General features: G+C 40.6%; 1 protein-coding gene across 5 annotated transcripts in view; it reads right to left on the bottom strand.

Moving 5' to 3' along the window:
* Positions 1-22,248, bottom strand: part of DEPTOR (DEP domain containing MTOR interacting protein) — a 142,435-nt gene that overhangs the window by 26,586 nt on the left and 93,601 nt on the right. For all 5 annotated transcript variants that reach the window (XM_043539143.1, XM_043539145.1, XM_043539144.1 and 2 more), the window contains 4 exons: positions 6,400-6,585; positions 5,529-5,663; positions 1,563-1,633; positions 720-824 (listed from right to left, as the gene is read on the bottom strand). In XM_043539143.1, coding sequence (XP_043395078.1) covers positions 720-824; positions 1,563-1,633; positions 5,529-5,663; positions 6,400-6,585 — 497 coding nt within the window. The remainder of the gene's footprint in view (positions 1-719; positions 825-1,562; positions 1,634-5,528; positions 5,664-6,399; positions 6,586-22,248) is intronic.

The raw sequence follows: 22,248 nt of genomic DNA on the forward strand, positions 1-22,248 counted from the left end.
GGGTTTCCCACTCTAGAGGAGAATGATTAAGTCCACATATTCCAGGGCCTGATCCAAAGCCCATTAAAGTCAATGGAAAGATTCCTACTAATTTCAGTGGGCTTGAGATCAGGTCTACAAACACCTCACACAGAGAATTTTTTTTTAAAATCATGGATGAAAACATTTCAGTTCATATTAGACATCTAAAATCTCTCTAGCGTTTTTTTCTTTCCCAAAATTGTGCCCTGGGCCAAAACGACTTTACTTTGAAAAATCAATTGCTAAACAGTCTTAGTAAAAGAAAACAGTGTCAATTTTGTGTCGTGTGATATAGGACATGACCAGCGTAGAAGCAGCATGGCAATTATAAACAATATATCATTATAAATGATACATAAATACCAAATAAATGAGAAGGTGGAGCTGGGGAAGGAGGGTAGAAACCACACACAGTTTGAAAGATGTGAAAGGCCTTTTAGAAGACTAAGAGAGAGGATCAAATACAGAGAAAGTGATTTCTGGAAAGAAAACACTAAAGAGCTTTTAGAAAAGAAAATGAGAGTCAAAGAACCTCCAAGACAGAGAGAAGAAAAGAGGAAGGGTGAAGTTCTGGAGGAGGAGGAGAACAACAACATTTGACCCCAAAACGCAAAAGGCTGGTGTCTCACAGTGACTGGCCAGAGAGCATCCCTGAGAGATACAGAAAACCACTAGCTAAACAGCTGATGAAAAATTACCTTCATTCCTGCCGCAGCTGCAGGGCCACTGGGATCCACAGCCTGAATATGGCATGGCTTGCTCCCCCGTACAACAAAGCCCCACCCAACAGCATCACCGACAACCTTGAAAAGGAAAAAAAGACACAACAGTGTCCATGTAACTCACAGGGTAAAGTCCAAGTGGTTGAAGACATGATTTCAGCACCTTGTAGTCACCAGCATACAGTTAACGCTGCTCTGTGGATAGAAATACTTTACAGTGCCCTCCGCATGGCCTATTAAATCTTTATTTATGGAGAAAGCCACCAACTGAATGACTGCATTTGTTTCTACAGTACTTTTCTTTTTTAAGTTACATCAGAGATGTTGACTAAAGGCTGTGAGAAGCCGTGCTTCCAATTAACAGGTTCAAAAAGTTTACTTTTTAAAAGGCTTTTCTTTTCTCTCTTATTGACTATGAATCAACATTTCAGTCTTATATTAGTCTAGTGTGGCCCGATGCAACTCACATTTAAAACTTTAATTCTGGATAGGTAAATACAGTACATATTTCCAATCTCTTTATAATCTTAAGTATTAGTAAAAATAGTTCAGAAGCATTAGTGCAATACACATATTACTAGATTTCTGCCAGTGTCACTCTACCAAAGTCAATGGTGTTAGGCTGACATACTGATGGAATAATAGAGGGGAGAATCAGACTCCACATGTATAAAACTAATATTAATGGAATCTTATGGCTACGATTTTTAGAGCACAAGAATCAGGAAATGTAATTAGGATCTAATTATACCATCAGAAAATATTTGTTTGAACCAATTTACACAACGTATAGAAGAAAGGTATGTACTGGAGACGTACTGTGAATGTTTTTCTTGCATATGGGGCTCCAGGCATCAAGAGTTCATCAGAAGTCACTGGTCTCTTTAATACTGCAAAGACATCCAAAGGAGTATTAAATACAAACCTTTCTGAAGAAACTTTCATAAAGAATTGTTCTGGGATACAATGTCTTCTCCCTCTTACTTTATTTATAGGGCTTAATGTGTTGCGACCTTAGTGCATGGCTTTGTACTGCAAGATGTTTTTCAAGAAAATTCAACATGTTCTATTGACTAACATGTCACTGCTCAGTAATTCAGGTTCAACCGATCACAATTAGATAAATCATCTTCACTGGCGTCCTTCACAGTGTTCCCCTAAATTATGCCTTCATGGGATAATTACTGTCAAATATAGTATAACCCTCATTACCTGAAGGGAGCGTGGAGGGACTGAGATACTATGGTGACAGGCATCCTAACTCGTTCTCAGACAGAGAGACAGATGAGATAATCTATGCTACAGCAAACAATATTATTAGTATTTGTGCAGTCATTTACTCCTGGGTAAAGTGTGTGTAAATGCTACAAAATCAGAACTGTAGCACTTTACAGCCACATTGTACAGGTGTAAATGACTGCACCAAGTGCAAGGCAATGAATACACAGGCCCTCTATTAATTACATTTGGCTTCCTCTGTTTTTTTAATTATAACTATGTTTGCTTCTTGTTTTCAGCGATAAACTATTTCTGATGACATCTGATTTTCTTATATCATGGAAGCAAGCGGGAATTTTTCAGGGATAACATTCTAGCATATCTGTAAGTGTCCTAAAATGCCATATATGGAAAAAAAAGAATTCAGGAAGATATACTAATAAAAAAAATTTCTTTCACTAGGATATTGACAAAATTATCTTAAGAGTTAAACTTTGCAGACTCTGCCAGTACTATCATTCTATCTTTTTGAGATCAAAGCCAGGTCAACTTTCTCCTTTTTAGTTATCAACTCTTACCTTTGTACTGCAAGATGTTTTTCAAGAAAATTCAACATGTTCTGTTGACTAACATGTCACTGCTCAGTAATTCAGGTTCAACTGATCACAATTAGATAAATCATCTTCACTAGTGTCCTTCACAGTGTTCCCCTAAATTATGCCTTCAGGAATAGTTTCTTTTTCCCTTGTGATTGGCCAGCCTGTGCCCCAGACTTCCTTTAAGTTTTCACTTCTCATGAAATACAGCAGAACGCATCCAAGAACTGGTTAGGTCCAGTTTATTAATGTTTTTCTCACCTGATCATTCTGGTTCTGCTATTGAGAAACTTTCTAAAAAAACTCATTCCCGTTTAGCAGAGGATTACTTGGAGTATGGGAAAAGCTGGTAGATCCCAGCTCACTGGTCCTTGTTTGAGACTCAAAAATAAATCTGTTAAACTGTTCTGAAGGTAGAATTTATGTCTGAATGATTATTCATTTTAAACAGAAACACTGTGTAAGGAAGGTGTCAATATATTCTTTTTCTACCAAGACTTTATAATCGGCTGTCTTAAGATATCCTTGTTCTCACCACTCATGTGCCATACATAACCAGAGCTATAAATGAATGGAAATAGTGGGTATACTTAAGATAATGCATACGTTTATCAACAACAACAAAAATGCCAGCCTGCTTGTCACAGTAATATTTCCAGGGTAGAATGAATGGTTTAATGGGAGCAAAAGTTCACCATTTAGAATTCATTATAAAAGAATCTCTGGAGAGAATACCTGACAGGTGCACCTCAAAAAGATTACATTGTGGCATCCACAAATTGGGACATACAGACAGCAAGATGGAGATGAGTGGTAGACAGCAGTTGACTTTGAGTGTGCGATGAACAAGAATGAATGTTATTCACAAAGACGACATCCTCCACAAGGAACACTAGCACTACTGAATTATGGCTCTAGTCATGTGACCAAACTGAACCCACCAAGTTCTTTTAATGTAGGACTTTACTGAAAACTCCAAGCCAAGGCAAAAGACAGGCTGTGCAATGCTCTGATGCAGTGGTTCTCAAACTTTTTTTTTGCAAACCCCTTAAAAATTGCTGAGGTTTCTCAGCAGAACACTTACTGAGCTTTCCAAATGTTGTTCGTATCATTAGCTAACTATTGTAAAGTGCCTTGGATAAAAGTGCTATATAAAAAAACCCTTAATAATAATTAACTATTTTTTGTTTTACAAATAAAAGCACACAACTCATATTTTAATATCGGTAGTCTTACCTTTCTAATGTGACGGATGTGCCCTCTCTCCCCAGACGCGGCAGCCCCTGAGCTGGGGCTGAGAAGGAGGGGGTTCTCTCCCCTGCCACAGCAGCCACATAGTTGGGTCTCTCTCTCTCTCTCCCCTGCCGCGGCAGCCCCCGAGCTGGGGCTGGGAAGGAGGGCCATCTCTCCCCGGCAGCTGCAACCCTGGAGCTGGGGAAAGTCGCCTCTTTCCCTGGCTGCCGCAACCCTGCCCATCCCAAATTCCTGCCAACCCTCTTCTCACCCCACTGCCCCCTCCCACCTACCGCTATTCCCCCCCAGGCCACCACCTCACCTTACATGTGCGTCTTCTCCAGGGTCCAGGCACCTAATTAGCAGGTCGCCTGCGCGGCTCCACTAATTAGGTGGGTCGCCCTTCATTCTCTCGTGTTCAGCCGCCCAGGTGCGCACCTTAGAGGGAACTATCCGCGGACTACCTGAATGGAGCTCACGGACCACTGGTGGTCCGCGGACCACAGTTTGAGAACCTCTGCTCTAACAGCCAGAAAAAAAAAATTACCACTCTTTGTATCTCTACTACTTATACTGAGTATACTGAGTAAAGTTCACCCCTCTCCTGCCCAGAACCTGAATAAACAGCCCATGATTTGAACAGCAGCCACTGGCCTCTTTGGGCCCTCTATCAGTAACTTCAAGTCTGAATAGCCCCACTGAAGTCCATGCTTACAAACAGCCACTGGCCCCTTCCCCAGCCTGCTCCAACACCCTACTCCCCCTCCATTCAGAACCCCTTTCTGTATCACACTGAGGAGGCAGCCCCATGTTCTACTCTCCCTTTTAAAGGGCTACCTCAGTGAAACCATGGCCTTTTGTGGCCATGAATAAGGAGTGAATAATAATCTCCTAAAGTTCCATTAACATTTTGATTTTCGGACAGCCATGTGTACTTCTGAATCCAGAACACGTAGGCCATAATAATATCAAGTTGGAAAAACTTAATGGTAATAAGGAGAGCAAGAAATTCTGCTTTGGCCTTCAAGACTCCCTCTGGGGCAAAGAAAGCGGCTGAAAGAATATGTTTCCTGATCTACTTTTTCCTTTCATAAAAATACAAGTGCAAACAATTTTAACTTAGCCGTGGATGAATGAATGGCTGACCTTCCATTTGTGGTCAGACCGAGGAAATCATTTCAAAAAGAAAATAAACTTGAACCTTGACTGCCTTTAAATTCTTACACAGAGCAGTGTAAAATCTAAACTAATTTAAGGGTTTAAATTGGCCCTAACATCTTCAAAGCTACATTTGCTACGCTTGCTCTGGCCTATGTCACTTACACAATAACTCGGGTGGTTACCAAAGCCTAAGTTTTCTTCTCACCCGTTCAATGCCAGCAAAGTCACACCTGTGTAACTGAGAAGAATTTATGTTTGGCAACTGATATGGCAATCTGGAGGTAAGAGTGGATATAAGGCTGGGCGTCTTTCTAAAAAGATATGCTCTAGCTCAAACAAAGTTATGGGTTTGATGCAGATATTATTAGGTGAGGTTCTCTGGCCCATGTTATGCAGGAGGCCAAACTAAATAATCATAAAGATTTGACTAGCCGCAAAATCTGTGAATCTATCAATCTTTAAAATATGCCTCAAAAGACAAACTTAGATGAAGAAATACAAACAGTCACTCATTTACCCTCGCTCTCTTTAGAGAGAGCTGCATGATCTCTAATCTGTCCCAATTCCATCTACTTACCAGATTTTGGGTTGCATAATACTGGGGGACTGCTGCTGAGGGTAGGGCTGCTGCTGAAGTAACCACTACTGCCACAACTGCTCATGCTACTCCTTCTTACTGCTGATACGATCTTTATCTCCTTGGTGGGACTCACTGTGCAAAGAAGACAGAAAATACAGAGAGAAAGGGAAATTGTCTTGATTCTTTTGGCACATTTCCCCTGCTTTGTTTAAAATAACAACATCAGAACATGCTTTCATTTATAATAGTGTAATCATACTATCACACTCTGCCTAGAAGATTATATTTTTACTCTGATATGTTGGATTACCACATGAATCATTTTAGCTAATTTAATTTTCTGTAATGCTTCCATCACTGTGATTTCTAGGTGCCAATGCAATAGAGTGAAATAGGCATTTTAATAAGCAGAATATTTTCTGCAGTTATCCCCTGCTTTCTTCGTATTTTCATCCTGCTTCCTAATGTGTACTGTAGTATATTACTTGTTCAGGTATTCTTTTCCAACAAACTACAATGTACAGTTTATGCCAAAACACTTTTGCTTTTAAAAATCTTTTTAGCAAGTTTAAAAAAAAGAAAAACGTCCAAGCTGCTTGATTTCTGCCTGTGGAAAAATGTAAACCTGAAATCCTTTATTTATACAAGAGCAAACAAACAACACAGGCAGCTTATTTTCTGAAAAGCCAACCAGGCAGAAGAACCTGTTTACTGGATATGATATTTATACATGGATGATGCAGTGAGCACTTCTCTTCAGCTAAATCTGCCTCATGCTAAAGTGAAGGGGGCCAAGCTTTAGGAATCACACATCTTCAGGGAAAAGTTAAACAATGGAGAAGTTAAAGGCACAGAACCAAGGAGTCACCTGACTGAAAACTGGTGTGCTTTCTGTTGTCATGGTTCTGCTTGCGCAGGCAAAAGGGACTGTCGTGACTTTCTGGCATCAAACGGGATTTCTCAGGGAGCAACTCCATCAGCCTCCGTCGCCGGCGGAAATTCATTCTGAACTGGTACAGCAGGTTGCTATCCATAAAATGGTGCTTGTTGGACACTGGGGAGAGAAAAAGGAGTGAAAACTCCCTGTCTGGCAGACCACAAAGTAGGGAGCAAATAGTATACATGAGGTTGCCGTTTACATGCTTGCACCCTCCTTGGTGACAGCAGCACTCTAAAGGTATGTCTGCACTCCCAGTGAGGGTGTGATTGTAGCACAGATGGCTATAACTGTGCTAACAATAATCTAACAAACATGAGTAACAATAGCATTGTGTGGACATGGTGGCAAAGGCTTCAGTGCAGGCTAGTTGCCTGATTATGTACCCAGGCTTCCTATGGGCTAGTGCTCGGGCCGCTAGCTTGGGCTGAAGCCTGTGCCACCACATTTACACTACTGTTGTTATCTATGCTAGCTAGATTAAAGGTATGCCTACCCATGCTACGATCTCATCTTCGCTTGCAGGGTGGACCTGCCCTACGTGCTCCTGATCTGTTAACTCACCAGGAGTGGCAGGGTCATTAGCAGCAGTGAGGTACCAGGATAGGATTGCCATGTACCCAGCAAAAAATGTTCTATACAATAAAAAAAGTCTTATTACATAGGCTTTGACACTGAAAGTAAATCCCAAGTCCAACTGGAGCCAGAGGAAGAATTTAGAAAGTACTTGCTGCTTGCAGCACAATCAGAATATCTGCATGTTCACTATCAACACAAGAACTGCTGTGTGCCACCGCTTAAGAGCTATGGACTGAAAAATGCACCACTGAGAATAAGTTTCAATGCCAGGACCCAGAGATACTGGGACTCATTTGGGACTGATCCCACTGGGCCTTCTGATTCTATCTTCATTTAGGTCTTCTGATCATTTCCCATGGAAATCATTTCTTTAGATCAGTGAGCTGTAGCTCACGAAAGCTTATGCTCAAATAAATTGGTTAGTCTCTAAGGTGCCACAAGTACTCCTTTTCTTATTTCTCACCTAAGACCTAGTTTCAGGATTTGTCTAGTTTGTGAATTATATTTTTGCTCTGATATTACTATTCCTAATAATCTCGGTGCATCCGATGAAGTGAGCTGTAGCTCACGAAAGCTTATGATCAAATAAATTGGTTAGTCTCTAAGGTGCCACAAGTACTCCTTTTCTTTTTGCGAATACAGACTAACACGGCTGCTACTCTGAAACCTAATAACCTTGGACACACAGTTTAGTTTTATATATTATCCCCATTAAATTCTTCTAGAGCTGTATTATTTTATACAGCATTCATAAATTCCGCCATTAATCTTGGCATAATATACACATGATAACCTTCTAAAAAAAAAAAAGCAGCAATTTACAGATAAAAATCCAGAATTCCATTTCTCATTTACTCCTCCAGAAGAATATGCATTACAGGTGTGACGAAAAGGGGCAATCTCCTATAATAACCTGGATAAAACTTTTTGAATTAAATTAAACCTTATGACTCGAGCCCTAGCAAATTCACGGCCATGAAAAATGTGTCATGGACCGTGAAATCTGGTTTCTGCCTTGAAATCTGGTCTTTTGTGTATTTTTACCCTATACTATACACAGATGTGGATTACGGTTTTCTGAGACCCTGGGTCAGAGCAAGTGGGGGCCTCTCCCCACCCCAACCACCTGCAGTCCCCCCGCTTGCCTCAGTGCTACTGCACAGGAAATGGGGTCGGGGCATGGAGGCTTGCCCCTCCCTGCCCACCCACTCCCTGGCAGGAGCACTGGATGGGTGGAGGAGGGCAAGTCCCCACACCCCAACTCTACTCCCCAACTCCACTCCCTGGCAGGAGTGCTGGGCAGGTGGAGCGGGGCACACCCCCACACCCAGTCCCTGCTCCCTGGCAAGAGTGCCGGGTGGACCGGGCCGGGGTGCAGGGGTGCCCATTTTTCTGGGCCCCCCAATTGGCAGGGATCCCTGGGCATGGACCCCATTGGCCCAGTGACTAATCCGCCCCGACTATACAAATTTCAAAGGGGAGACCAGCATTTCTCAAACTGGAGGTTCCGACCCAAAAGGGGGTTGTGGGGAGGGGGGCTGTCACAAAGTCATTGTAGGGTGTCACAGTATTGCCACCCTTACTTCTGCACTGCCTTCAGAGCTGGGTGGGCAGAGTGTGGCGGCTGCTGAGTGAGGGCCCAGCTCTGAAGGCAGCAGCACAGAAGTATGGGTGGCAAATACCACACCAGGCCACCCTTACTTCTGCGCTGCTACTGGTGATGCTGCTGCCTTCAGAGCCTGGCTCCTGACTAGCAGCCACTGCTCTCCGGCTGCCCAGCTCTGAATACAGCACCACCGCCAACAGCAGTGCATAAGAAAGTGCAGTAATACCCTGACCCTCTACAATAACCCTGTGAACCCCACACAGCCTCTTTTTGGGTCAGGACCCCTACAGTTAGAGCACCATGACATTTCAGATTTAAATATCTGAAATCATGACATTTACCATTTTTAAAATCCTCTTGAACGTAAAATTGACCAGAAATGGACTGTGAATTTGGTAGGGCCCTACTTATGACCTTAAGTTGAATACCTTTGGGGTCCATCGTATTGAAAATGTAATTGTTTATGTGTTATTATGGAACTGTACATAACTTTTCTAGGAGAGAATTAATGCAATCTCCGGAAAGCATCATACCATTCAAAAGGACAATAAATTCTCACCTCTGAAGCCAACCTTTTGAAGCTATGCCCTAGGGAGAGAACCTGATTGTCTACTGATTATCTGCTCCTGGAAACTCCAAATCAAAGAACCCCTAACTGTATACAGGAGGCACTAAACTTTTCACGAGTGTTCTTGTTCTAGGCAAAAATGGGTTACGAACTTGAAATCACCAGAAAACTCTTGTGTGGGGTTTTTAAGGACTGCTCACATGCCAGAACCACTGTTCGTGTGAGGTGGTCTCTGGTACTCTTATTAGCTCATGTGTAGGTTCTTTTATTGTTTTTAATGTTTTCCCTGTAATGCTTTTACCTTACAAATACAATGTACTTGCTCAGAAAGAGCTGTGTGGTGACTTTTAACTGTTGGCAATTTCTCCGTTATTAGTCTCTGAAGAGAAAGCAAAGTGCAGAGGCTGGCCATTTTGGCAGTCTGTCCTGCTGGGTGAATTCACAATATAGTCAGAGAGCTGTGCAGCCTGGAGATAACAGGTCAGAAGAGAGAGAGACGCACGTCTCCACTCAAATAAGCCAATGGCTGGGGAGCCTGCCCTTGCTGGATCACAGAAAGGGAACAAAGGTTCAGTTGCCCTGAACTGTGACAACAGGTAAGTAAAATCATTTAGCACTATCAGACCATTAACAGAAAGGATTGACCCATGGAGCCCAGCCGCCCAACACCCAATTCCCTGGTCTGTCCCCCAAGCTGATGCTCTTCTTACTACCCATATCCCGCCCTGTTTCTATCTACATAGGTACTTACATTGTCCTCATCACTGGTATTATATGAGAATGAATGATGCCAGCCCTGTCTCCTTGTTTGTCTGCCTCTCTCACAAAAGTCTGGGCTCTCTTCCACTCCATCTCTAAGCATGGGAGGCCTTGCCTATGTTAGTGTGCAAGGCCACTGCCTTCTCATTCAAATCCCTCCTCAAGACACATTTCTACTAAGATAAGATGCCAACAGGAAGTTATAGAACCAGTATCAGGCAGGTAGAGTAGCAAGTGGGGGAAGAGAACACAGCCAGAGGCCGCAACAGCCATGACCATGCTATGCTGGAAAAACCTCTCCTTTGAGTGTGGGCAGGGAGTGTCACAGAAGCAAAGGAATCAGTGACAGCATGGCTCAATTGGAGCTCTCCATTACATTAAGGGAGGGGAATCCTCATAGACTTGCTTCCTCCAGAGGAATCCGGCTTATGGCGGTCAAACTTATACTGTTTATGTTTTCTAACAGCCATAAGCAGGAAAGTATTGTAATGGAAGAGATCAACACCTCACAATGAGTAACAGTTGAATAAATCAGTAGGAACAAAGTCACGTATCCAATGAGGAACTAGGAACAAGCAAGCTGCAGGAGCCTTTGGAACTGTATTGTGCACATCATGCATACCACTCTTCCCACCTCCTGCAGGTCATCTCAGAGTTAAGGGCATTTTGCTGAAGTGCCTCACCCTAGTTCAATGGTGCTTTGCAACACTGCAATTTGTCTCCACTGCTAAAAATGGTGTGTTTTTTGCTCCAGGGAAACTAAGGCTATGTCTACACTATGCAGCTTTTACGCAGCCACTACAGCCATGCCGCTAAAAGGCGTGCAGCGTAGCCACTGTTTGTCAGCAGGAGAGAGCTCTCTTGTGGACAAAAACTTCCACCCATAACGAGCGGTGTTAGCATTGTCAGCAGGAGAGCGCTCCTGCTGACAAAGCGCTGTTCACACCAGCGCTTGTCATCAGCGAAACTTTTGTCTTTCAGTGTGTGTGTGTGTATGTGTGTGTGTGTTTTTATCACCTCTGAATGACAAAAGTTTTATCTTTCACTTGCCAGTGTAGACAAAGCCTAACACACATGAGGTATCCCAAGGTAAAAACACAGTGAAGATAAGGCACTTTAAATTTAACACAAAGTAAACCTGTCATGGTCAATCCCTGGTAGGGGTATCCAGCTGTTTACTGTGTCTTCATTGTGTTTGTACCTCAGGATAGCTCATCTGTGCTTGTTACCCCAAGATGAAAATGCTCTTTTAGCACTGAAAACAAAGCCTTAGAGAAAACTAATACCGTTTCTCATGAATAAACAGAAAGGTCATGCCAATCAGCCAAAACTGTGATGTTCCAAGGGCTGACTAATGAACCAGCCTGCTTTGCTCCTTGCTGTTTATTTTTTGAAGTGCCAGAAGCACACAGCATTGTTTAGTGCTTTAGAAAAGCCAGTGTCACTCAGCTTTATTGTGCTTCGTGTCAGTGCTAAATTTGTAGGCTCTCCAAGCCAACACCCCAAGGTCTTTGTTAAGATGAGGATTTTACATTTTGGAGGCAATTCAGTTCTTGGTTGTAAGACTCTAATTACACCACTAATGATGGTGTCCCATTCTGCTGAGCTCATCGTTTTGGATATTCTCATTTAATAACAACAAAATAGAGTTTAGGAATTATCCCCATTTTTAAAATGAGACAGAGAGGTTTGGAGTCTTGTCCATAATGGCAAGAAGGACCTGCTGTCAGAGCCAAGGCTAAAATTCAGGAGTACCTACTTCTCCACCCCATTATCAGACCATTAAAATATTTCATAGCAGACTCCTGGCAGTATTGTATTATAATAGCAAAATAATGTAAAACAAACTCATGAAACTTCTCTTTGTGATAATCTCATAGATAATTTACTAAAGCTGAAGAAGACATGCTATATTTATACAACATTCTAATGGAATTTTTATTCCAACTCTCATGGGGCTGGGCCATCGTGAATATTTACAGGGAAATATATATTCCAATTACCAAGTATCTATAATTATTAATATAAATATAATAAATTAGTTCTGGTTTAATTTTAATATTTTCTGAACTGTATGCAATTCTTCTCATGTAAATATATCCTCTCTATCATGTTACCCTCTTTTCTTTATTAGTACATTTGTTTTGACATTCTTAAGAAATCATGACTCCTGGATCATTAGAAAATCAACACACATTTTTACTACAGGTGTCACAAAGAAGTCTAAAATTGTGGAGTGACTATTGCCCATGACACTCCATAGCCTAATTTGCTTCTGATGATATCCCTGTGTATCTTACAGTAATAAACCTTGTTTTGACTAATATACTAAGTAACCGTGAGATAGAGGTTACAAGACAGAATGGGCCACACTCATCCCTTGTGTAACTAGTTGTAGACAATGGAGTTATGCCAGGGATGAGTTTGATCTAGTATGTGAATATAACTGGAAAGAACATAGTCAGAATGATGCTATCACCATCTGTTGTAGAAACACAAAAAGATGTGCTTTGCCATCAGAATATTCTCCCCTCTCACATAAACAGTGTAAGTACAGAATTCTGAGTGCTCATTCAACTGTTACAAAATTCCCAAATTCTGAGTTATGCCTACATTAAAAATATAAATATCAGGGTGCCAGCTCTCATCCTCAGGAAGAGTAAATACTTGACTCCTGAATATTGTGTTACTTAATAGGTGCTCCTTGCCAAATATCAGTGTTAATGCAAAATTAAGGAGATTGAAAAACCAAGCTCTTAAAAAGGAAGGAAATTCTAGAAGTGAACAATGAGCGCTCAATTTTAGGTGCCTCCTTGTGCTTATGTGGTCAAATAAGGTATTTTTAAAAAGTTATTCCTGTGGGGCATTGACTATTTTCTGCTCTGAAGTTGCACAATGTTTTCCATCTGAGTCACTCGACTTTAAGACTTCACCTTCAGGGCTGAAATTCTCCATATCTGATCTCTGCCCAAGGGTGACTTTATCTGGAGTTAGAGAGGAGCAGCCGTGTTATTCTGTATTTGCAAAAAGAAAAGGAGTACTTGTGGCACCTTAGAGACTAACCAATTTATTTGAGCATAAGCTTTCGTGAGCTACAGCATCCGATGAAGTGAGCTGTAGCTCACAAAAGCTTATGCTCAAATAAATTGGTTAGTCTCTAAGGTGCCACAAGTACTCCTTTTCTTTTATCTGGAGTGTCTGAGCAAAAATGGCTCCACCAGTTTTGAGCACAAAGAGAATGGGGGATAATGGAATTCTATTTTTTGAACAACCGCACAGATGAAATGGTTGCATTTTGAAGCTTAGCATGGAAACAGCCTTCAAAAAGGAGCAGTGCATAGCCTTGTTCCTGAGGAATCTGGCTTGAACAAGTTACAAGCATTTGAAAATTACATATTAGGAATGTACAGTAGCTTGTCTTTTGCTAAAATTCTTAAATGTGGACCTACAGAGCATGGGTGCTCATCTCATCAGTCAGCTTACCCATCACGTATTTTGATTCAGTCAGTAGAGAAGGAAGGAAAGAATCCCAAACAATTTGCAGTCACAGAGAGATGTACAGATTTGCCTTGCATGGACTTTCTTAGGTGTAATTCAGTGGATGAGGTTGTTAACAACCTTAAAACTAACTTAGATGGGCAAGCTATGAAACTAAGGAAAGCCCTACCCATGGTTAAGAAGGAAAAGTACAGTAAATTGGTGTTTACAAAATTATTAAAATACATAAGAATGTATCATACAAATCCTAAGTCAGTACATATATACTGGATAATACACACTAGAGTAGAGATAAGGTTGCATGTCGTGCTTCCCTTCTCATCTACACCTGTTTTGCATGGGTGTAACTGCACTGGATTCAATGGCATTACTCCTGATTTACATCAGTGTAAGTGCAAGGAAATTCAGGCCCCTTAAACCTGACATATCCCAGCCTTTGTTCTTAATACTGCAGCTTTAGCAGTTTTTGTATGGCTCTATCGATACATTATTTGCCAAATAATACAACAGATAAAATACAATACAAATGGCAACTTCCTGTATAATTTTACATACGCTTTCTAACACTTACCTACAATCTTGTGATCAGCAAAGGCCACAAACAACTCTCAGATTTGCAGTGAGAGGGAAGCACAGCAGGAAAGCAAACATTATCTCTATTCAAATTTCACAAAACTGGAGAGGATTTACAAAATGTGAAAAGCTATTTTAATAAATTAGGTGACTCACGCTTTAAAACCCAGGTAATTCTCACAACCATCTTTTTCCTTCAATCTCACCCACAATCTCAGTCCCACATGATTTTTAATAATGATGATATCTCAGCTACCACCACCTGTTAAAATGGGATTATGGCTATTTTATGTCATTGCTGCAGAGCAAAGGAAACGGAGTGTCCAGGTGAATCTGCTTGCTAGCAGTTCTCAAGTCAACAGCCAGACTGGAAGTGGGAAAATGTTAGCAAACTGTATGGGATTTTAAGACCTGATGTCTCATGTCTTTTTCACAGCTGGAAACAAATGCTTTACTCCACTCTGAAGATGAGAAACACTGCTTTCCAGAAGCACACAGAATACAATTCTAATCCTTTTGCTAATTTGCTAATGTTTCTAACATTATGTTACACTGATGTAAAACAGGAGTAACTCCACTGGTTACGACAGAGACCTGTTGGTGTAAAACTGGAGTAAAGGCCACAGACCCTTAACTGTCACTAGTCCCTCCAAAAAATAATATTTTTTGGCAATAATCCAAGACGTAATATTGCAAGTCCCAGACCTCAAAGTATTGTTTTGATCTTTGAAACAACAGGCCATTGCCCTGAAGTTTACACTCTAAAGAAACATCAAGTATAATACACACACACACACAAATACATGACAAGGAGCAGATCCTAACTGAAATGCCTCGCAGAGCAGGTGGTTTTTAGAAATTATCTAAAAAAGGGCAGGGAAGGAGCTTGGTGTACATGAATTGGATAAACCATCCTTCTGTGACTGAACTGTTTTCTAACCTGGCTTTTCCACATCCCTCCTATGAAATGTTTTGGATCAACTCTGATTTCTTTTTGATTTTTCACTTTTGCACACTACCCCAAGAAGAACTAGTGTTTAAAAAAGCAGACAATAAAGGAACATTATTGTGACAGTCTGTATCCCTATGTTCATTCTTTTTAAAGTATGGCTTGTGAGGTATCATTTAAAAACTCATAATGTGCTGATCATTATTGTCCTGGTAAAATATGTGTGGCAACATTGTACGTAAACTTATAAGATTCTACTGTATAACATTACTGAGACATAATCCAAGTTTAGAAAAGCAGGTAGAAACCAGTTCCCAAAGACAAAAGGCAAAATGATGTCTTAGCCAGGTGTCAACAAAACCAAATGGACTATCACCTGATTAAGTGGCCATTCTTTGGCAGGAAAAAGGGTGTGAGTGAGAAATTTACATCTTGGCAAAGAAGCTGCTGGAAGTTCCTGTCACACAGACTTTCTGTCCCCTGAACCCCAGCTGGAGATGATTCTCAAGAGGAGGAAAAGATATAAAAATGGGGAATAGATGCCCCAACTCATCACTCCCTTCATCTCTACTCACAGCAGCAACAACAACTGAAGGACAAGGCAATCAACACTGAACTGGGGGAGGGGGTCCTGGCTGAAAGGATTCCAGCCAGTAAGACAGCTAAAGCATGTGGTGAGAGAAACCTTTGCTTTGAATTCGTTTAGCTTGTTAAGTTACATATTAGATATATTTTACCTTTTATTTACTTGTAACAAATTATGACTTTTATGCCTCATTACTTGTAATCACTTAAAATCTATCTTTCTGTATATAAACCAGTATGTGTTTGTATTGAAGTGTTTGGCACCCTTCATTTGGGATAACAAGATTTGTGCACATCATTTTCTATTAACAAAATGATGGACTTTATATGAGCTTGTGTTGTCCAGGAGGGTACTGGGCAGTACAAGATGCACATTTCTGGGGGGAAATCTGAGACTGGGAATATGCTGGTGTTTCCCTGAAATGTAACTCATGAGTGGCTGGCTATAGCGCTCATACAGAATAACAGGGAGTGATTTACATGCCGAAGGCTGTGTGTGAGCAGACCAGGAGTGGTTGCTCTCACAGCGAAGCAATGTAAGAGGCACCTCAGGTTGGTGAATTGAGGGAACACAGCTGTCCGTCAGTCCAGATTGGGCCCTGGTTAATGTCATAGTTATAAAATAACAATGCCCTTTAACTGCCCTTCTTGGAGGAGAATACACAGCTTTCTGAGGCTGCCTCTTGTTCCTCTGGCCTTTTGCCAGCTCAGTTTCTGTGTCTTGGAGACAGAAAACAGAATGAGGGCCAACTTGTTGAAAACGTGTGCACACTTTTGCATGAGGCTCTGGCAGGGTGAGCCTGCAGACTTTAAAAACAAAATTAGGCCCTGGCTCTGTAGTCACCCAGTATTCACCATACACTCAATCACTAAAGCCCTGCAAGGATACAAAATTTGTATCCGCATCCGATCCGTGATCTGCGAGCTGCAAATACGATCTGTGGATACCGATATCCACACATATAAAGCGGATATCCATAGATTTGCAGGGCTTTAGATATAAAATTTGGATCTGCATCTATCCACGATCCACAAAAATGGTCCTCCAATATCCACATCCGCGGATGCGGATATAAAGAGGATATCCATGGATTTGCAGGGCTCTATCAATCACAGTCTTGATATCTTTCACCCACCACTGCAGAATACAGCCACTGGGATTCTTCAAATTTCATTTCTCCTTTGTTCATTCCTGCTGCTTTTCACAATGTAAACGCTAAAAGATTAAAATAAATGGCACTATATTTTTCATTGGATTGTGCTTTTCCTTTTCCTCTCAAAGGCTTCCTGTTTTTCTACAGCTAATCTAGCATCTGCAAATGTGTTTTAATAATGGTACCTATTCAGATTAGTTTCTTCCTACACATTGATGAATCACATCTGTTTGGAGCTCTCTCAGGCTAAGGAAGAATCAGAACATTTGCCCATACGTTCAATAAGCAGACAGCCAATTATTGGTCCTTGATTCTCCCTACTATATAAACATGATACATATATTTCTAGCCTTATGAATATGTATATTTTATTTGAACTGTTGATAAAACCATCTGTGTACATACTCCAACAGATGTTTAAGCTCTTGCTAGGACACAAACCAAAATGGTATTGTTTCCACATTTGTACTGCAAACATTTCACTTTCCACATGCAGTACATGTAATGTTGAACTGTTTCAGTTTCAGAGTGTCTCATATAAACAAGGAGATAGCGTCTCAGTGTAAATCGGTAGATCTGTTCCAAATTACACTAGCTGAGGATATGTCCCTGTATATACACATACATACACACACACACACGTTGTAGGTCAGAAAAAAAGTTGTGATGTAATGAGAGAACCACATTTCATGCATCATATCTACGAAATATGACATTTTTAAGCAGTATAAGAAAAACTTAAGCAACAGGATTCCAATGTACAGGACTCTGAAGTCCAATGATAGCTTATCTCCTATCAAATAATGTATCTTGTACTGATTGTTCACTGCTTCAACACTGTACTTCAGGTAGATTAAAGCATGAAAGCAGGTTAAAGTTTGTAAATGTAGTATCTAGAGACATAAAGGGTAACAAGAAAACATTCTTCAAATATATTAGAACCAAGAGGAATACCATGGACAGGGTAGGCCTCAATGATGGGGGGAAAATAATAGAAAATGTGGAAATGGCAGAGGTGCTTAATGACTTGTTTGTTTGGGTTTTCACCAAGAAGGTTTGTGGTGAGTGGATGTCTAACATAGTGAATGCCAGTGAAAATGAGGTAGGATCAGAGGCTAAAATAGCAAAAGAACAAGTTAAAAATTACTTAGACAAGTTAGATGTCTTAAAGTCACCAGGACCTGATAAAATGCATCCTAGAATATTCAAGGAGCTCACTGAGGAGATATCTGAGCCATTAGTGATTATCTTTGAAAAGTCATGGAAGTCGGGAGAGATTCAAGATGACTGGAAAAGGGAAAATATAGTGCCAATCTATAAAAAGGGAAATAAGGACAACCCAGGGAATTACAGACTAGTCAGGTTAACTTCTGTACCTGGAAAGACAAGGGAGCAATAATGGGCCGAATGATTAAGCAATCAATTTGCAAACATCTAGAAGAAAATAAGGTGATGAGTAACACTCAGCATGGATTTGTCAAGAACAAATCATGTCAAACCAACCTGACAGCTTTCTTAGACAGGGTAATGAGCCTTGTGGATGGGGGGAAGTGGTAGGCGTGGGATATCTTAACTTTAGTAAAGCTTTTGATACTGTCTTGCATGATCTTCTCATAAACAAACTGGGGAAATGCAACCTAGATGGAGCTACTATAAGGTGAGTGCAAACTGGTTGGAAAACCATTCCCAGAGAATAGTTATCAGTGGTTCACAGTCATGCTGGAAGGGCATAATGAGTGGAGTCCCGCAGGGATCAGTTCTGGGTCCGGTTCTGTTCAATATCTTCATCAATGATTTAGATAATGGCATAGAGAGTACACTTATAAAGTTTGAGGGACGATACCAAGCTGGGAGTGGTTGCAAGTGCTTTGGAGGGTAGGATTAAAATTCAAAATGATCTGGACAAACTGGAGAAATGGTCTGAAGTAAATAGGATGAAATTCAATAAGGACAAATGCAAAGTACTCCATTTAGGAAGGAACAATCAGTTGCACACATACAAAATAGGAAATGACTGCCCAGGAAGGAGTACTTCGGAAAGGGATCTGGGGGTCATAGTGGACCATAAGCTAAATATGAGTCAACAGTGTGACAGTGTTGCAAAAAAAGGAAACATCATTCTGGGACGTATTAGCAGGAGTGTTGTAAGTAAGACACGAGAAGTAATTCTTCTGCTCTACTTTGCGCTAATTAGGCCTCAATTGGAGCACTGTGTCCAGTTCTGGGAGCCACATGTCAGGAAAGATGTGGACAAATTGGAGAAAGTCCAGTGAAGAGCAACAAAAATGATTAAAGGTCTAGAAAACATGACCTATGAGGGAAGATTGAAAAAATTGGGTTTGTTTAGTCTGGAAAAGAGAAGACTGAGTGCGGACAGGATAATAGTTTTCAAGTACATAAAAGGTTGTAACAAAGAAACAGAAGAAAAATAGTTCTTCTTAACCTCTGAGGATAGGACAAGAAGCAATGGACTTAAATTGCAGCAAGGAAGGTTTAGATTGGACATTAGGAAAAAATTTCTAACTGTCAGGGTGGTTAAGCACTGAAATAAATGGCCTAGGGAGGCTGTGGAATCTCCATCATTGGAGATTTTTAAAAGCAGGTTAGACAAACACCTGTCAGGAATGGTCTAGATAATATAGTCCTGCCATGAGTGCAGGGGACTGGACTAGATGACCTCTCGAGGTCCCTTCCAGTCCTATGATTCTATGATCTTTTTCTGAAAGTGTAAGAATGCTTTCAAAGGCAGTGGATTTTATCTAGAATATTAAGTAAAACCAGCATTACCATGCACTCAGTTCAGTAGTCTCTTCAGTGAATCATTACACTCTGCCTATGTGCATGTTTAGTCTTTAACAAAGCAAGTTTATAGAACATAGTTATCTGCTTTTCTTTGCTTCTAAATAAAGTATGCAAACTACAGAGTTTGTGGGTAGGGGATAGAAGAAGATGAAAAAGGCCTATCTGGTCATCTTTTATGTTGCAGCTGTTAAAAATTGAAACTTCTGTCAGAAAAATAGGATGAAGATAATTTGGAAACAAGTCTTCCTGCTTTACTTATACAGCCCCATAGATGTGCATGGTACATCATGAAACAAATAAAGACGAATTCACTGCCCACAAGAACAACACTGGAAGGACGGAGATAACACAGGGAGGGGGTGGTAAAGAGGAAGAATGAAACTGAGGGCAATGAGATTACATGATCACATGGGAGGCTCTCACTCCTTACCCACCTTAATAGTAAAAACTTGAAAAAACTTGAACTGATAACAGAAGGTTTTTAAAACCTGATGTAAAGTAAATAAAACGGACTGCGGATTTAGCATAATAAGTTAAATTGGGTGAAATCTGTATTTGAATTCCTCAAGGGACACAGCTAGCATGGAATTTTGTAAAACAAACAACCAAAAAACCTATGGTGAATATGCCCCTATGGACATCACCTTTAACTTGGTCATATTTATACTAAAATCAGTTATAGTGCTGGGGGGTCTCTAAGACTTCTTTAGGGTGCTGAATGGAGGTTTGTGTCACTGAGATAAAGCAGGACATCACCTGTAAAGAATGATTTTATGATCTTTAGCACAGACGCTGGTGGCCTGAATACCTGGAGAATTTCTGATAGCTATTGCAAGAGATTGAAGGATTAAAACAAACAGAAGAGGTGATAAAGCACATTCTTGTGTCACTCTTCAAGGGAGAAAGTCTCTGGTTAGGAGCCATTCAAGGCAAGGAAAGCACATGGTGAATTACCAACAGTTACATGGAGGTTATGAATTGAGGAATGAAATTATCTCCAGTATCAGCAAGTCATAGCCCAAAAGAGAGAATGGCAATTAAGGAAGCTGTACATTTCAATGCCATGTTTTACTCAAAAAATGAGAAACAATAGTTAAAAATAGGGAATTGGAGAAATATATTAATGCAACACGTACACTATAATAAATGAAAGATGCTTCTGGACAGATCAGCAAAAGACAATCAGATCATAAGGGTTTTTAAAATTTTCTTCTACTTTTCAGGTCTGTACACAACTTTAATCAGATGTGGTTTACTGGTGAATACGTAAAACAGCATTATACCTTGCTGCTTTAATATTGCATTCCTTTGCTTAGGGCAAGTTTCTTGTTACACAATGCTACTATATTTCTGCTTGCAAAAGGTGGAAGAAAATTAAAACATTTTTAACATGTTTTTGCAATGTAAAAACTGATAGCGGAAGTCAACACTTATTGTACAAGCCACTGTGAACATTGTTTTCATCCACGAGAACAGTGGACAATTAGTTGACAATAGACAAAATCTTGAGAGGTGCTGAGCTCCCCCATCTGCTATAAGTTAATACGATCTGCATGTGCTCAGCACCTCTCAAAATTGGGCCCAGTGCAATCAACCACATTAAATTTTTTAAATTGTAAAATTTATTCAGATTTAAATAATAATTTTATAATACTACAACAAAACCCTTACTCAAACAGGAACTCTGCTCACCAACTACCTTCAAAAGAGCTTCTTTCCATTCCTGCATCTTTCAGGGAAGCAAATGCTGAGCCCTCTCCAAAAACCCTATCAAACAGATATCTTAGTGCTGATGGAAATGATCAGGTGGAGAGCTCTGGATTCTAAAGACCTGTTTATCACCACAACAGGTACAGCATAGTCAGCAAGAATTCAAGCTTCTCCAAAACACACCACCTCTGAGGATCATCTCTGTTCTACGCCGTCTACTTCTAGGCCATAGGGGATAGTTCAATGACAAATGAGACTCAGAGTAGAGATAGCAATTAGTCACAATTGTGATGTGAACAGTTTCCCACCAGGAACTGGGCTAAAGTCATTGACTGTTTCATCCTGGCCCCCAATCATCCTTCAGATGCTAATGTTTGGCTACTACTGACCTGGTCCAAATTCAAACTGATAATCTAAAAGAGAAAAGGGACTAGTAATGGAAGACAGAATCTAAAGTCATCCATTTCCTTACTCTTGTTTCTAAACTATGTCTTAGTTCTACAAAAGAGTTGGAAGAAGACTTTTAGCTTCACAGGTATGATCTTCTTTACTGATTTGGAAGAGATTGCGAACAGCATATTAATGAAACTCACAGAAGATACTAAATTGAGAGGACTTAACACCAGTCACGACAGAGGACTAATTCAAAGGGAAATAGGGAGACAAAAAGCATGGGGAGAAAACAACAAATGAGATTTAATTTGGAAAAAAGCAGGGAAATAACATCATAAATATAATAATAGTAATATGGAAGGGAATTCTGGGCCCTGTTCTGTACTGCCCTTCACTGCCTGTAGTGGTTGACACCAGTGCAGAGTGCTACCTGATTTGGTAGCATTTTATATTCACTTTGCACTTCAGTCAGTGACTACACAAGGTGCAGGCACAAGACAATCAGACCCAGTGAATCCAGGAGAAAATAATCCAAAATACAGGCATCCAGATGTAAGCAGCAGCCTGGCAAGCAGGAACACTGAAAGAGATGAGTAATCTGGCA

Source organism: Chelonia mydas, chromosome 2, assembly GCF_015237465.2.
Source record: "Chelonia mydas isolate rCheMyd1 chromosome 2, rCheMyd1.pri.v2, whole genome shotgun sequence".
Taxonomy (NCBI): Eukaryota; Metazoa; Chordata; order Testudines; family Cheloniidae; genus Chelonia; species Chelonia mydas.